At 47.4% G+C, this 14810-nt stretch overlaps 1 protein-coding gene and 1 long non-coding RNA gene across 2 annotated transcripts in view; both read right to left on the reverse strand.

Annotated features, from left to right (window-relative positions):
• Positions 1–2476: 2476 nt before the first annotated feature.
• On the reverse strand, positions 2477–14505 carry LOC136571850 (low affinity immunoglobulin gamma Fc region receptor III-A-like; the record flags this gene model as incomplete). The annotated part of the gene is made up of 3 exons (XM_066572471.1): positions 2477–2622; positions 14097–14348; positions 14436–14505. Coding segments are annotated over 3 exons (468 nt in total), but the record flags the coding sequence as incomplete, so codon positions are not given.
• A 6-nt stretch (positions 14506–14511) lies between these two features.
• The window catches only part of LOC136633332 (uncharacterized), a 33863-nt gene continuing 33564 nt past the window's right edge, over positions 14512–14810 (reverse strand). Inside the window, exon 3 of the long non-coding RNA XR_010793257.1 lies at positions 14512–14693. This is a non-coding gene — a long non-coding RNA (uncharacterized lncRNA). The remainder of the gene's footprint in view (positions 14694–14810) is intronic.

A 14810-nucleotide genomic window follows, 5' to 3' on the forward strand; every position in this document is an offset into this window, starting at 1 on the left:
TTTTTAAGGTGTCAATTTTTATTCCGTACAAGTGGGCAATGGGGCCTGGAATTTATTCAGTTGTACCCTGCAATCCAACGGGTGTTCCCTCCATTATAGGCCTTGCCATGTTTCCTGTAAGTAGATTAGGGCCACAATGGGTATGTTATTGAACACGGGACAAACGGGGGTATCCATTTTGGGGTGAATGTCTTCATTCCTATTTACACTGTACAAAAAAAACAGTTTCTAAATTGACAAAATTGCCAAGAAAATGAAAATCATAATTTTTTCCTTCTGCTTTGCTTAGATTTATGCAAATACTATGGGGTCAAAATATGCAATACACCCCTAGATGAATTCGATAAGGGGTCTAGTTTTTAAAATGGGGTCATTTGTGGGGGTTCTTTATCGTTTTGAAAGCTCAATGGCTCTATAAGTGGGCGATGGGGCCTGGAATTTATTCCGTTGTACGCTGAAATCCAACGGGTGCTCCTTCTATTATAGGCCTAGCCATGTGTCCTTTAAGTAGATTAGGGCCACAATGGGTATGTCTCTGAACATGGGACAAACAGGGGTATCTATTTTGGGGTAAAAGTCTTCATCCCTATGTGTGCTGTACAAAAAAACACAGTTTTTAAATTGATACAACTGCCAAAAAAATGAAAATTTTTTTCCTACTCCTTTGCTTAGATTTATTCAAAAATTGTAGGGTAAAAATACACAGTACATCCCTAGATAAATTCATTAGGGGGTCTAGTTTTCAAAATGGGCTCTACAAGTGGCCAATGTGGCGTAAATCACCTTCATGCTAAATTTGTGTTCTGAAAGCCACCGACTACTCCTTTCATTTTGGGCCCCATTGTGCATCCAGACAAAAGATTAGGGCCACAATGGGTATGTCTCTGAACATGGGACAAACAGGGGTATCTATTTTGGGGTGCAAGTCTTCATTCATGTGTGTGCTGTACAAAAAAAGCAGTTTTTAAAATGACAGAATTGCCAGAAAAACGAAAATCACATTTCTTTCCTTTTGCTTTGCTTGAATTCATTCAAAACTGTTGGTCAAAATGGGCAGTACACCCCTAGATAAATTCGATAAGGGGTCTAGTTTTGAAAATGGGGTCACTTGTGGGGGTTCTCTTTGGTTTTGGCCGCTCAAGAGCTCTACAAGTGTTCTGTGGGGCCTAAAAGGCCTTCAAGGAAAATTTATGTTCTGAAAACCACCGACTACTCCTTTCGTTTTGAGCCCCGTTGTGCATCCAAACATAAGATAAGGGCCACAATGGGTATGTCTCTGAACACGGAAGAAACAGGGGTATCCATTTTGGGGTGAAAGGCTTCATTCATGTGTGTGCTGTACAGAAAAAGCTGTTTTTAAAATGACAGATTTGACAAAAAAACGAAAAACAACATTCTTTCCTTTTGCTTTGCTTGAATTCATTCAAAAACTGTGGGGTCAAAATATGCAGTATACCCCTAGATAAACTCGTTAAGGGGTCTTGTTTTCAAAATCAGGTCATTTGTGGGGGTTCTCTTTGGTTTTGGCTGCTCAAGAGCTCTACAAAAGTGCTATAGGACCTAAAACGCTTTCAAGCAAAATTTATGTTCTGAAAGACACCGACTACTCCTTTCATTTTGCGCCCCGTTGTGCATCCAGACATAAGATTAGGGCCACAATTGGTATGTTTCTGAACACGGGAGAAACGGGGGTATCCATTTTGGGGTGTAAATCCTCATTTTCTTGGGCACTATAGGAAAAAAATATGTCTTTAAATTGACATATTTGCAAAAATATGAAATTTTATTTTTTCTCCTCTAAATTGAATTAATTCCTGAAGAAAACTGGTGGGGTCAAAATACTCATGACACCCCTCAGTAAATATATTAAGGGGTTTAGTTTTGAAAATGGGGTCATTTGTGGGGGTATCTATTATTCTGACACTCATGAGCCTTTGCAAACTTGTCTTGGTGCAGGAAAACAAAGTGCTCCTCAAAATGCTGAAAAGTAATGTTAAATTTGTACGTCCTCTAAATGGTTTAAAAAACCACAAAAGTTTTTCAAGTGTGCATCCAGAATAAAGTAAACAGATGAAAATATATATCTTATAAAAAAAATTGTACAGTATGTTTGAACATATTTGAGATATTACGGTTGAAAATGTGAAAAAATGACAATTTTTTTCACAATTTTTGCAATATTGGTACTTTTAATAAATATACACAAATTCTATTGGTCTCTTTTTACCACCTAAATGAAGTTCAACATGTGGCGAAAAAACATTGTCAGAATCACTTGGATATGTAAAGCCTTTACGGAGTTATGCTACATTGAACGACGCATGTCAGATTTCCAAAATTTGGCTCCGTCACTAAGGAGCAAACAGGCTTCGTCACTAAGGGGTTAAGACACTTTTAGGCAGCGGCTGCAGGTATAAATTTGGCAGTATTAAAAATGGACGGATGATGATGTTGCATCTTGTAGCCGAGGTGTTCATTATGTTGTAGAGCCATCTTCTGGCTTCACAGACTTCATCCATTTTATATGATAGAAGATGAATAGTGCAATGATTGATAATACACATGCAGATAATATCAGACGGGCTATATTCTGCCGGGTATACCCAATATTGTCCATGCGGCCTGCAAAAACAAAATCATTGAGTTTATTTCCAAATATAAAATCTTACCATTAAACAATCGAGAGAAACTCAACTAGATGATTTTCTGGACTTTTGGAAGTGTTCAACGCTCAATGAAATTATAAAATGTAATTTTGGAGGGTATGACAAATTATGGAATCGCCTCAGCTAAGTCAGTTTTACACAGTCGAGAAAGTTGCATGAGATTTGTGCATTGCGAGATGCACAAATCCCTCACAAATATAAACATTGTTCTTTTGAATGGGGTCATACACATGAGCGATGCTTTTCCGCATTGCATCGCAGGATGGGAAAAAAATCACGTCATGTTCTATGTTTGGGCATTCTCTCGGAACACATTGCCCTTTGTTTTCAATGGGGTCGGCAGAGACATCACACCGTGTGTGAGGTGCACGCAATTGTGATGCGAGATTTCCCATTGAAAACTATGGGAAACATTTGCCAATCCTTTGGCGCGGCTAAAAGCCCTGATGGAGGATCACTACTCCCATGCAGTGACGTGAGGCTTTTTTGACACAAATGCTTCACATCCATATTGGAATTGCTCATGGTATCGGGCTGATATCGCACTCGCCCATGTGAAATTAGCTGAGAGTTCATCCAGACATTTTTAATTTATAGCAAATACACAAATCACAGATATGACCCAAATGATGTCTCTTTAGTTGGAGAACATTGGTGCTTCATGAAACACCTCAAATAAATGAAGTAAACTTATGTCATGAAATAGCATGTGTTTTCCTAATCAACTAGAGGGAAAAATATTGGAATCACTCAATGCTAAGAACCCCCTTTTATGTTGGTGATGAATAGAGATGAGCGAACGTACTCGTCCGAGCTTGATACTAGTTCGAGTATTAGCGTGTTCGAGAAGCTCGTTACTAGAGCCGAGCACCACGCGATGTTCGAGTTACTTTCACTTTCATCTCTGAGACGTTAGCGCGCTTTTCTGGCCAATAGAAAGACAGGGAAGGCATTACAACTTCCCCCTGTGACGTTCAAGCCCTATACCACCCCCCTGCAGTGAGTGGCTGGCGAGATCAGGTGTCACCCGAGTATATAAATCGGCCCCTCCCGCGGCTCGCCACAGATGCATTCTGACAGAGATCAGGGATAGTGCTGCTGGTGCCGGAGCTGCTATAGGGAGAGCGTTAGGAGTTATTTTAGGCTTCAAGAACCCCAACGGTCCTTCTTAGGGCCACATCTGACCGTGTACAGTACTGTTGAGGCTGCTTTTAGCAGTGTTGCACAATTTTTTTTTTTGGTATATCGGGCGTGCAGAGCATTGCGTCCGCAGTCTGCAGTCATTGTACAGAGTATAGGGCCAGTACTGGTGAGGCAGGGAAAGAGATATTCAGGCTATATAGGCAGTGGGCTTTTTCCCAAAAATTGGGGAAAAATACTGTATTTGGGCTGCCTGTGACCGTCTTCAGTTTACTGCGTGTCTGCTGGGGTAAAGTAGTCCTAATTAATACGCAGCTAAGCGTTACAGCATTCTTGCACAAAATTGTTTCCTGGATCTGCTGTCTCTGTTACATCAGCGCCGTCATCCCGCCAGAGGGAAACAGTATACATAATATTATACGCTGCCTACAGTATCTATCTGCTGGGGGTAGTAGTCCTAATTAATACGCAGCTAAGCGTTACAGCAGGCTTGGGCAAAATTGTTTCCTGGATCTGCTGTCTCTGTTACATCAGCGCCGTCATCCCGCCAGAGGGAAACAGTATACATAATATTATACGCTGCCTACAGTATCTGCTGGGGGTAGTAGTGCTAATTAATACGCAGCTAAGCGTTACAGCAGGCTTGCGCAAAATTGTTTCCTGGATCTGCTGTCTCTGTCACATCAGCGCCGTCATCCGGCCAGAGGGAAACAGTATACATAATATTATACGCTGCCTACAGTATCTGCTGGGGGTAGTAGTGCTAATTAATACGCAGCTAAGCGTTACAGCAGGCTTGCGCAAAATTGTTTCCTGGATCTGCTGTCTCTGTCACATCAGCGCCGTCATCCGGCCAGAGGGAAACAGTATACATAATATTATACGCTGCCTACAGTATCTGTCTGCTGTATCAGCTCAGCATTTTAAAAAAATAGAAGCAAAATACTTAAGGCCTACTACTGGCCTTTGGCCACTTGACTGCTTCTGCGTTGTGAATTCCACTAGCTCAGTCATACGCACCTACGTCTCACTATAGGCGTGCGCAAAATTGTTTCCTGGCTCTGCTGTGCGTTCCGTAAGGGAAGTCAGCCTCCAACCACAGGCCAATAAGCGGCACATTTAATTACAGAATTCTGTTTCTGCACTACTGGTAATACAGCATGCTGAGGGGTAGGGGTAGGCCTAGAGGACGTGGACGCGGGCGAGGACGCGGAGGCCCAAGTCAGGGTGTGGGCACAGGCCGAGCTCCTTATCCAGGTGTATCGCAGCCGACTGCTGCGGGATTAGGAGAGAGGCACGTTTCTGGCGTCCCCACATTCATCTCACAATTAATGGTTCCACGCGGTAGACCTTTATTAGAAAATGAGCAGTGTGAGCAGGTCCTGTCGTGGATGGCAGAAAGTGCATCCATCAATCTATCGACCACACAGAATTCTGCGCCGTCCACTGCTGCAACTCTGAATCCTCTGGCTGCTGCTCCTCCTTCCTCCCAGCCTCCTCACTCCATTACAATGACACATTCTGAGGAGCAGGCAGACTCCCAGGAACTGTTCCCGGGCCCCTGCCCAGAATGGCCAGCAATGGTTCCTCTCCCACCGGTGGAGTTTGTCGTGACCGATGCCCAACCTTTGGAAAGTTCCCGGGGTCCGGGGGATGAGGCTGGGGACTTCCGGCAACTGTCTCAAGAAGTTTCTGTGGGTGAGGAGGACGATGACGATGAGACACAGTTGTCTATCACTCAGGTAGTAGTAACTGGAGTAAGTCCGAGGGAGGAGCGCACAGAGGATTCGGAGGAAGAGCAGCAGGACGATGAGGTGACTGACCCCACCTGGTTTGCTACGCCTACTGAGGACAGGTCTTCAGAGGGGAAGGCAAGTGCAGCAGCAGGGCAGGTTGGAAGAGGCAGTGCGGTGGCCAGGGGTGGAGGCAGGGCCAGACCGAATAATCCACCAACTGTTTCCCAAAGCGCCCCCTCGCACCATGCCACCCTGCAGAGGCCAAGGTGCTCAAAGGTGTGGCAGTTTTTCACTGAAAGTGCAGACGACTGACGAACAGTGGTGTGCAACCTTTGTCGCGCTAAGATCAGCTGGGGAGCCACCACCACCAGCCTCACCACCACCAGCATGCGCAGACATATGATGGCCAAGCACCCCACAAGGTGGGACGAAGGCCGTTCACCGCCTCCGGTTTGCACCACTGCCTCTCCCCCTGTGCCCCAACCTGCCACTGAGATCCAACCCCCCTCTCAGGACACAGGCAATACCGTCTCCTGGCCTGCACCCACACCCTCACCTCCGCTGTGCTCAGCCCCATCCACCAATGTCTCTCAGCGCACCGTCCAGCCGTCGCTAGCGCAAGTGTTGGAGCGCAAGCGCAAGTACGCCGCCACGCACCCGCACACTCAAGCGTTAAACGTGCACATAGCCAAATTTTTCAGCCTGGAGATGCTGCCGTATAGGGTTGTGGAAACGGAGGCTTTCAAAGGTATGATGGCGGCGGTGGCCCCGCGCTACTCAGTTACCAGTCGCCACTACTTTTCCCGATGTGCCGTCCCAGCCCTGCACGACCACGTCTCTCGCAACATTGTACGTGCCCTCACCAACGCGGTTACTGGCAAGGTCCACTTAACAACGGACACGTGGACAAGCACAGGCGGGCAGGGCCACTATATCTCCCTGACGGCACATTGGGTGAATTTAGTGGAGGCTGGGACAGAGTCAGAGCCTGGGACCGCTCACGTCCTACCCACCCCCAGAATTGCGGGCCCCAGCTCGGTGGTGGTATCTGCGGCAGTGTATGCTTCCTCCACTCAACCACCCTCCTCCTCCTCCTCCTACGCAACCTCTGTCTCGCAATCAAGATGTGCCAGCAGCAGCACGTCGGCAGCAGTCGGTGTCGCGCGTCGTGGCAGCACAGCGGTGGGCAAGCGTCAGCAGGCCGTGCTGAAACTACTCAGCTTAGGAGAGAAGAGGCACATGGCCCACAAACTGAAGCAGGGTCTGACAGAGCAGACCGACCGCTGGCTTTCGCCGCTGAGCCTCCAACCGGGCATGGTCGTGTGTGACAACGGCCGTAACCTGGTGGCGGCTCTGTAGCTCGGCAGCCTCATGCATGTGCCATGCCTGGCCCACGTCTTTAATTTGGTGGTTCAGCGCTTTCTGAAAAGCTACCCACGCTTGTCAGACCTGCTCGGAAAGGTGCGCCGGCTCTGCGCACATTTCCGCAAGTCCCACACGGACGCTGCCACCCTGCGCACCCTGCAACATCGGTTTAATCTGACAGTGCACCGACTGCTGTGCGACGTGCCCACATGGTGGAACTCTACGCTCCACATGTTGGCCAGGCTCTATGAGTAGCGTAGAGCTATAGTGGAATACCAACTCCAACATGGGCGGCGCAGTGGGAGTCAGCCTCCTCAATTCTTTACAGAAGAGTGGGCCTGGTTGGCAGACATCTGCCAGGTCCTTGGAAACTTTGAGGAGTCTACCCAGATGGTGAGCGGCGATGCTGCAATCATTAGCGTCACCATTCCTCTGCTATGCCTCTTGAGAAGTTCCCTGCAAAGCATAAAGGCTGACGCTTTGCGCTCGGAAACAGAGGCGGGGGAAGACAGTATGTCGCTGGATAGTCAGAGCACCCTCCTGTCTATATCTCAGCGCGTTGAGGAGGAGGAGGAGGAGGAGCATGAGTAGGATGAGGAGGAGGGGGAAGAGACAGCTTGGCCCACTGCTGAGGGTACCCATGCTGCTTGCCTGTCATCCTTTCAGCGTGTATGGCCTGAGGAGGAGGAGGAGGAGGATCCTGAAAGTGATCTTCCTAGTGAGCACAGCCATGTGTTGCATACAGGTACCCTGGCACACATGGCTGACTTCATGTTAGGATGCCTTTCTCGTGACCCTCGCGTTACACGCATTCTGGCCACTACGGATTACTGGGTGTACACACTGCTCGACCCACGGTATAAGGAGAACCTTTCCACTCTCATACCCGAAGAGGAAAGGGGTTCGAGAGTGATGCTATACCACAGGACCCTGGCGGACAAACTGATGGTAAAATTCCCATCCGACAGCGCTAGTGGCCGAAGGCGCAGTTCTGAGGGCCAGGTAGCAGGGGAGGCGCAGAGATCAGGCAGCATGTACAGCACAGGCAGGGGAACACTCGCCAAGGCCTTTGACAGCTTTCTGGCTCCCCAACAAGACTGTGTCACCGCTCCCCAGTCAAGGCTGAGTCGGTGGGAGCCCTGTAAAAGGATGGTGAGGGAGTACGTAGCCGATCGCACGACCGTCCTCCGTGACGCCTCTGCCCCCTACAACTACTGGGTGTCGAAGCTGGACACGTGGCCTGAACTCGCGCTGTATGCCCTGGAGGTGCTTGCTTGTCCTGCGGCTAGCGTCTTGTCAGAGAGGGTGTTTAGTGCGGCTGGGGGAATCATCACAGATAAGCGTGCCCGCCTGTCAACCGACAGTGCCGACAGGCTTACACTCATCAAGATGAACAAAGCCTGGATTTCCCCAGACTTCTCTTCTCCACCAGCGGACAGCAGCGATACCTAAACAATACGTAGGCTGCACCCGCGGATGGAAGCATTGTTCTCTATCACCATCAAAAACGTGGACCTTTTAGCTTCATCAATCCGTGTATAATATTCCTCCTCCTCCTCCTCCTGCTCCTCCTCCTGAAACCTCACGTAATCACGCCGAACGGGCAATTTTTCTTAGGCCCACAAGGCTCAGTCATATAATTTTTGTAAACAATTTTTATACGTTTCAATGCTCATTAAAGCGTTGAAACTTGCACCTGAACCAATTTTTATTTTAACTGGGCTGTCTCCAGGCCTAGTTACCAATTAAGCCACATTAACCAAAGCGATTAATGGGTTTCACCTGCCCTCTTGGTTGGGCATGGGCAATTTTTCTGAGGTACATTAGTACTGTTGGTACACCAATTTTTTGGGGCCCTCGCCTACAGTGTAATCCAATTAATTTTTTGCCCACCTGCATTAAAGCTGATGTTACATCAGCTGTGCTGGGCACTGCAATGGGATATATTTATGTACTGCCGGTGGGTTCCAGGGAGCCACCCATGCTGTGGGTCCACAGGGAGTTGTAACTGCATGTGTCCACTTCTAAAGAACCCCAGTCTGACTGGGGTATGCAGTGTGGGCCGAAGCCCACCTGCATTTAATCGGACGTTACCTCAGCTGTGATGGGCACTGCAATGGGATACATTTATGTACAGCCGGTGGGTTCCAGGAAGCCACCCATGCTGTGGGTGCACACGGAATTCCCATTGCGGAGTTGTACCTGCCTGTGACTATTTATAAAAAACCGCGGTCTGACTGGGGCATGCAGACACCTTGACAGAATGAATAGTGTGTGGCACATAGGTTCCCCATTGCTATGCCCACGAGTGCAGCTCCTGATGGCGGTGGCACAGGATTATATTTCTCATTGCTTCTGTACAGCATTGTGGGCTATCGCCCCGCCCCTTTTAAAGAGGGTCGCTGCCTAGCCGTGCCAACCCTCTGCAGTGTGTGCCTGCGGTTCCTCCTCATGGCAGACGCACTTATAAATAGACATGAGGGTGGTGTGGCATGAGTGCAGCTGAAGGCTGTGCAGGGACACTTTGGTGTGCGCTGTGGACACTGCGTCGTGCGGGGGGGGGGCGAAACGAACCCTCGAGCATCGCAAAAATTTCGTCCCGAGCAACGAGCACCCGAGCATTTTGGTGCTCGCTCATCTCTATTGAGTACCCATCCAGAACTGGAGCCTTGTCTTTTTTGGATGCTTTTATTATTTTCAGTATTTTTTGGATTGTTATAGAGGAGTTTAATTTTCCTAATTGGTCTTTAGTTAGGGCTAGAGATGAGCGAACCTACTCGTTTCGAGTAATTACTCGATCGAGCACCACGATTTTCGAGTACTTCCGTACTCGGGTGAAAAGATTCAGGGGGCGGGGGGAGGCATGGCGGAGCGGGGGGTAGCAGCGGGGAACAGGGGGGAACCCTCTCTCTCTCCCTCTCCCCCCCACTCCCCGTTGCAACCCCCCACTCACCCACGGCGCCCCCCGAATCTTTTCGCCTGAGTACGGAAGTACTCAAAAATCGCGGTGCTCGGGCGAAAAAGGGGCGTGGCTGAGTAGGTTCGCTCATCTCTAGTTAGGGCCGGACGTTGCAGAGGTCAGAGGAACCGGTCAATCTCTGCTTCAGAGGGGTGATCTAACGTGTTCTCCTCTCTAAGGTTGTAAAGGTATTCATAATACTTCCTGAAAATCTCTGCTATATTGATGGGGTTTGAAGTTTTGATACCTGTCATGGGATTAACTACAAAGGGGATTTTTGATTTGATTCTTTTTTGTTTGACCCTTCCTGCCATTAGGCTTGTATATTTGTTATTGGCTATATAGTATGTAGACTTTAGGTATGTAATTTTTTTTTCATGTTCATTGATGAGGATATTCCTCACTTTTAGTCTAGTCTCTTATAGAAGGTTTTGTAGTTGGGTTGATGTTTGTAGATCCTTTTCAATTTTAGCTAGTTCTGACAAGGTGTTTTTAAGTAATTTGGTATTTTCTCTTTTATATATAGCCCCTTGCTGTATCATAGCTCCTCTTATCACTTACTTGTGTGTTTTCTGTAGTGTAAATCGACATGTCTCCAGTGAATCATTGAAATAGAAGAATTCCTCCAGCGCCTTACCAATTTTTTTCTTGGAATTTAGGCAACCTCATCAAAAAAGTATTATTCCTCAAGCTCCCTAAAGAGCTGGGAGAGTTAAGCCCTAAACAAACTGTGATTTTCACTGGAGCGTGATCAGACCATGAAGCCACTCTGATGGATGCCTTCCTTACTTTCGTAAGAGATGGCAAAACCTTGAGATTTCTAGAAGTTTGCATCATTTCTTCCTTGATGTGGAAAAAATGCCCCATTGCAATCACATCTCTCGGTGCCTGCTCAGGTATACTCTTTGGTTGGGGAGTCTGTAGATTCTGTCTAAGATGTGCTCAGTCGGGTTAGAGTTTGGCAGTAATGTTTTTATGAGGTTCTGTACATAGGTGCGCAATTCTTCTGGTCTCACTGACTCCTCAATTCTTCTAAATTTGAGATCTTTGCTCCTATTGAGATCTTCCAGATCAGCTCATTTATTTTTTAAGAGATTCAAAGTCCTCAGATAGCTTGCAATAGGCATCTATTAGCTAATTATTAGAATCAGTAATCTCAACAGTTTTGGCCTCCAGATGGTCCACTGTCTCCTAGTCCTGTGAGAAGTAAAGTCCAAGGCAGCATACCGGGATGCAATAATAAAATAACGCTTTTATCCCTCCATAAAAATAGCTGCAACGTTTCAACCTAGACACAGGTCTTTTTCAAGCAAGTCTCCTAGTCCTGTAATAGCCAAACTGACTTTGTTGTTCAATGTAGTTAATTCCTTCTTCCAGAAACCTCTTAGTGCTTGCACCATGTCCCTGATAAAGAACTCTGAAGCTGCTTGGCTAGAGCACTCAATAGTCATGATAGGATCCTGCCTCTCCTCTGCCTTTGTAGTTTCCTGCTCTAAAGAGGATTGTGGACTGACCTCCTCCTTTCTTGGCCTTCTTTTCTCTGGACTCTGACTTGAGGAGGGTGATTTATCTCCCTCATTACCCTTTTCCTCTTGTGAAGATGGTGGGTAGTTGGCCTCCCTCCTTCTACTCACCGTGTGGTGCAGGGCTGCCTGCTCTCCTCTCTCTCCTTTCAGTGACAAGCTGTTTTGCTCTCTAGTGTGGGACTGGGAGTTGCTGGATGTTGGGGGACACCAGGACGCTCTCTTACCCAACTTCTTGGCATGAAGGTCTCCTCTGGCGGATGTCCCCGGCATTATCCTCTGCTCTGCATCTGCATTGGTAGCCATTTCCTGCTCTGCTTCTTCTCCACGGGTGGTGAAGAAATCTGTTAACCTCTTCAGTCCAACTTTGGAAGGCTTTCTTTCGGACATCCTGAGGTTCAGAAAGCTATCCAATGCTCTGGTGGCGATGTTCTCAGTCCTCAGAAGTTGCTGGATGTTGCTAAGGGAAGTAATGTACAGAGCTAAACTGCTGTGCTTCTGCCATTAACTCCTTCCAGGCCACACACCCCAGCAACTCCTTTATCTTTTCAAATTTGAGCTAAGAGCAGATTTGAAAGGAAAGATTTACCAGCACCTCCTGGGGCATCCAAAAATAACAAATCCCCATTATGCGCGGCATTTTAAAAGAAATGGATAGGAAATACTATTATTAGTTGGGAAATTACAGCACCAGTGTTTCTGGTGGTGCAATGCACTACACAGCTCTGCTACATGCAAGTCACACACAGCTCTGCTACATTGCTTTTAAACACTATGTCAAAGTATTCAGTAATGAGGGTACTGCAGTGGGGAAGAAAGAATCTCCTGCCACAGCTGTGGCAGAGGAGCACTATGCTATCCCATTGCCACCCTATTAAAATCACAGGGATAAAGCAAACTCCTGGAGGGATTTTAGGGGAAGGGCTTGAAATATAAGCCATTCCCTGAAAATTAGCCCTAGCTGCTTGAAAAAAATATATATCACCTTTCCGCTGCAGTCCTGCACCGGCGCGTCTTCTCCCCAGCTACCTTGTACTGTTATAAAACATTTTCTTCTGGCTGGATATTTAAAAATCTCCACCTCCTGAAAGCGCTGCCTCTGATTGGCTGAGCACTCTGACCAATCAGAGGCAGCGCTCACCCACTCATTGAGAGCAATGGGATAGCACTGTGCTCCTCTGCCACAGCTGTGGCAGGAAATTCTTTTGTCCCCGCTGCAGTCCCTTCATCACTGAACACTGTGACAGTGTTGTCACAGTGTTCAGTGATTAGGGGACTCCCTGTGGGAATTAATGAAACCCTTGGGTAGTTCCCTCATCCCCACAGAGACTAAGGGGTTAACAGTGGGGCATTTAAAAGTGATTCTGGCCAGCGGGGAAGCTATACCCAGCAGGAGTTTCCATCAATTCATGCTCCCATAAGAGTCAATGGAAACTCCGGCGAAATGCACCTATGTCCTATGTTTTTCTGCACTTATGTCCTATCAAATTCTGTGCATATGAACGCTTCTATGAGAACCCATTGATTCTTTTAGAAGCTTTCATTTTAAATGAACCTTAAACATGCTTGTCTGACCGAGCCCTTAGCATGCATTATGGGAAAGTTGATTTTCCTGCAATTTTTGCCATAAGTCCCGTTGGGCTGACCTTATCAGATTTTGCAAAAATTGGTCTGATTTTATCACACTACTGCTGCAGAACCTCTTTATGAAGAGATGGTGAGCACTATATGTCAGTAAATCAGTGGTTGGCACTGAATAAGGAAATATCTGCAAATAAGAAATACAAATGTTATTTAAAGTCAGTGGACTGTCCTATGAAAAATAGAAATCCTCCTCCTCCTCCTCCTCCTCCTCCTCCTCCTCCTCCTCCTCCTCCTCCTCCTCCTCCTCCTCCTCCTCCTCCTCCTCCTCCTCCTCCTCCTCCTCCTCCTCCTCCTCCTCCTCCTCCTCCTCCTCCTCCTCCTCCTCCTCCTCCTCCTCCTCCTCCTCCTCCTCCTCCTCCTCCTCCTCCTCCTCCTCCTCCTCCTCCTCCTCCTCCTCCTCCTCCTCCTCCTCCTCCTCCTCCTCCTCCTCCTCCTCCTCCTCCTCCTCCTCCTCCTCCTCCTCCTCCTCCTCCTCCTCCTCCTCCTCCTCCTCCTCCTCCTCCTCCTCCTCCTCCTCCTCCTCCTCCTCCTCCTCCTCCTCCTCCTCCTCCTCCTCCTCCTCCTCCTCCTCCTCCTCCTCCTCCTCCTCCTCCTCCTCCTCCTCCTCCTCCTCCTCCTCCTCCTCCTCCTCCTCCTCCTCCTCCTCCTCCTCCTCCTCCTCCTCCTCCCCCTTACCAGCAGTGTTACCTGGAATGTATGGTTGGACAGAGATGTGAACATTTGGTGTTGTAGGGTCCCAGGGACTTGGAAGATTTGCTGACTGAAGACTAAGCTCAAAGATAGTGGAAGATCTCTGCTACAGATACGGTCTTACAGCTACAGATGCTACAGAGAGATTTTATTGTCTACATTGCAAAAGGGGAAATCTGTGAAGTTGATAATCCTCCCATGTAGTGCAGTTTGTTGCAGAGTTTCAGTCTGTAGAATTCCATCCCAAAAATCCTCCACATCTAACCGTAACCTGACTAAGTAATAATTACAGATGGCCGGTCAGGAGACAATGTGACTCCATCAGTATACAAGCGCTGCCGGATAATTCTTATATAACTGATCCTGGACTTACCTTCTACAGATACAGAAGCTTCATCATAATGGATGTTCTGTCCAGCGATTTTTTTCCCACATCTGTAAGTCCCGGCAGTCGTCCCATCTACATGTCCTATGTAATATTCTGCATTATCTGTCCAGTCTCTAATGACTCTGTCATCTTTGTAGTATATTGTCGGTCCTCCAAAGTATCCGGGACGGTGGTGACATCTTATGTGTATCTCATCTCCTTCATAGACATATAGAGGGGTCTGCAGGATGAACCACCCTGTAAAACATATGTGATATGTTATCAGTCTGTGTGATACAATGTGTTACTTTGTGTCTATATGTATGACCTGGTAGATTTACTCACCATTACTAACGTCCAGTCTAGCAGGGTCACTTATTTCTCCAGGTCTGGTCTGACATCGGTAACTTCCACTGTGTAATATTTCAGCACTTTGTATTGTATAGGACTTTCCATTGTGTACAGGAGAATTGTCTTTGGACCATATATAATTTGGCCCCCCTCCTATAGTAGAGCCCCCATCACAGGTCATCGTTATAGACTCTGTGGTAAATATCTTCTTGTAGTTTGGAGAGAAGGTCACCGCAGGTCTGATGGTGGCTCCTATAAGACATCATATATTATATAGAGGACTTGTAGACACAATGACCTGCACATTCTTCATATCTTCATAGTACATATTAGGACCATAACATGTACATAATGTGCAGTCCACATAGA

The sequence above is a fragment of the Eleutherodactylus coqui genome, chromosome 6 (genome assembly GCF_035609145.1).
Source record: "Eleutherodactylus coqui strain aEleCoq1 chromosome 6, aEleCoq1.hap1, whole genome shotgun sequence".
NCBI lineage: Eukaryota > Metazoa > Chordata > Amphibia > Anura > Eleutherodactylidae > Eleutherodactylus > Eleutherodactylus coqui.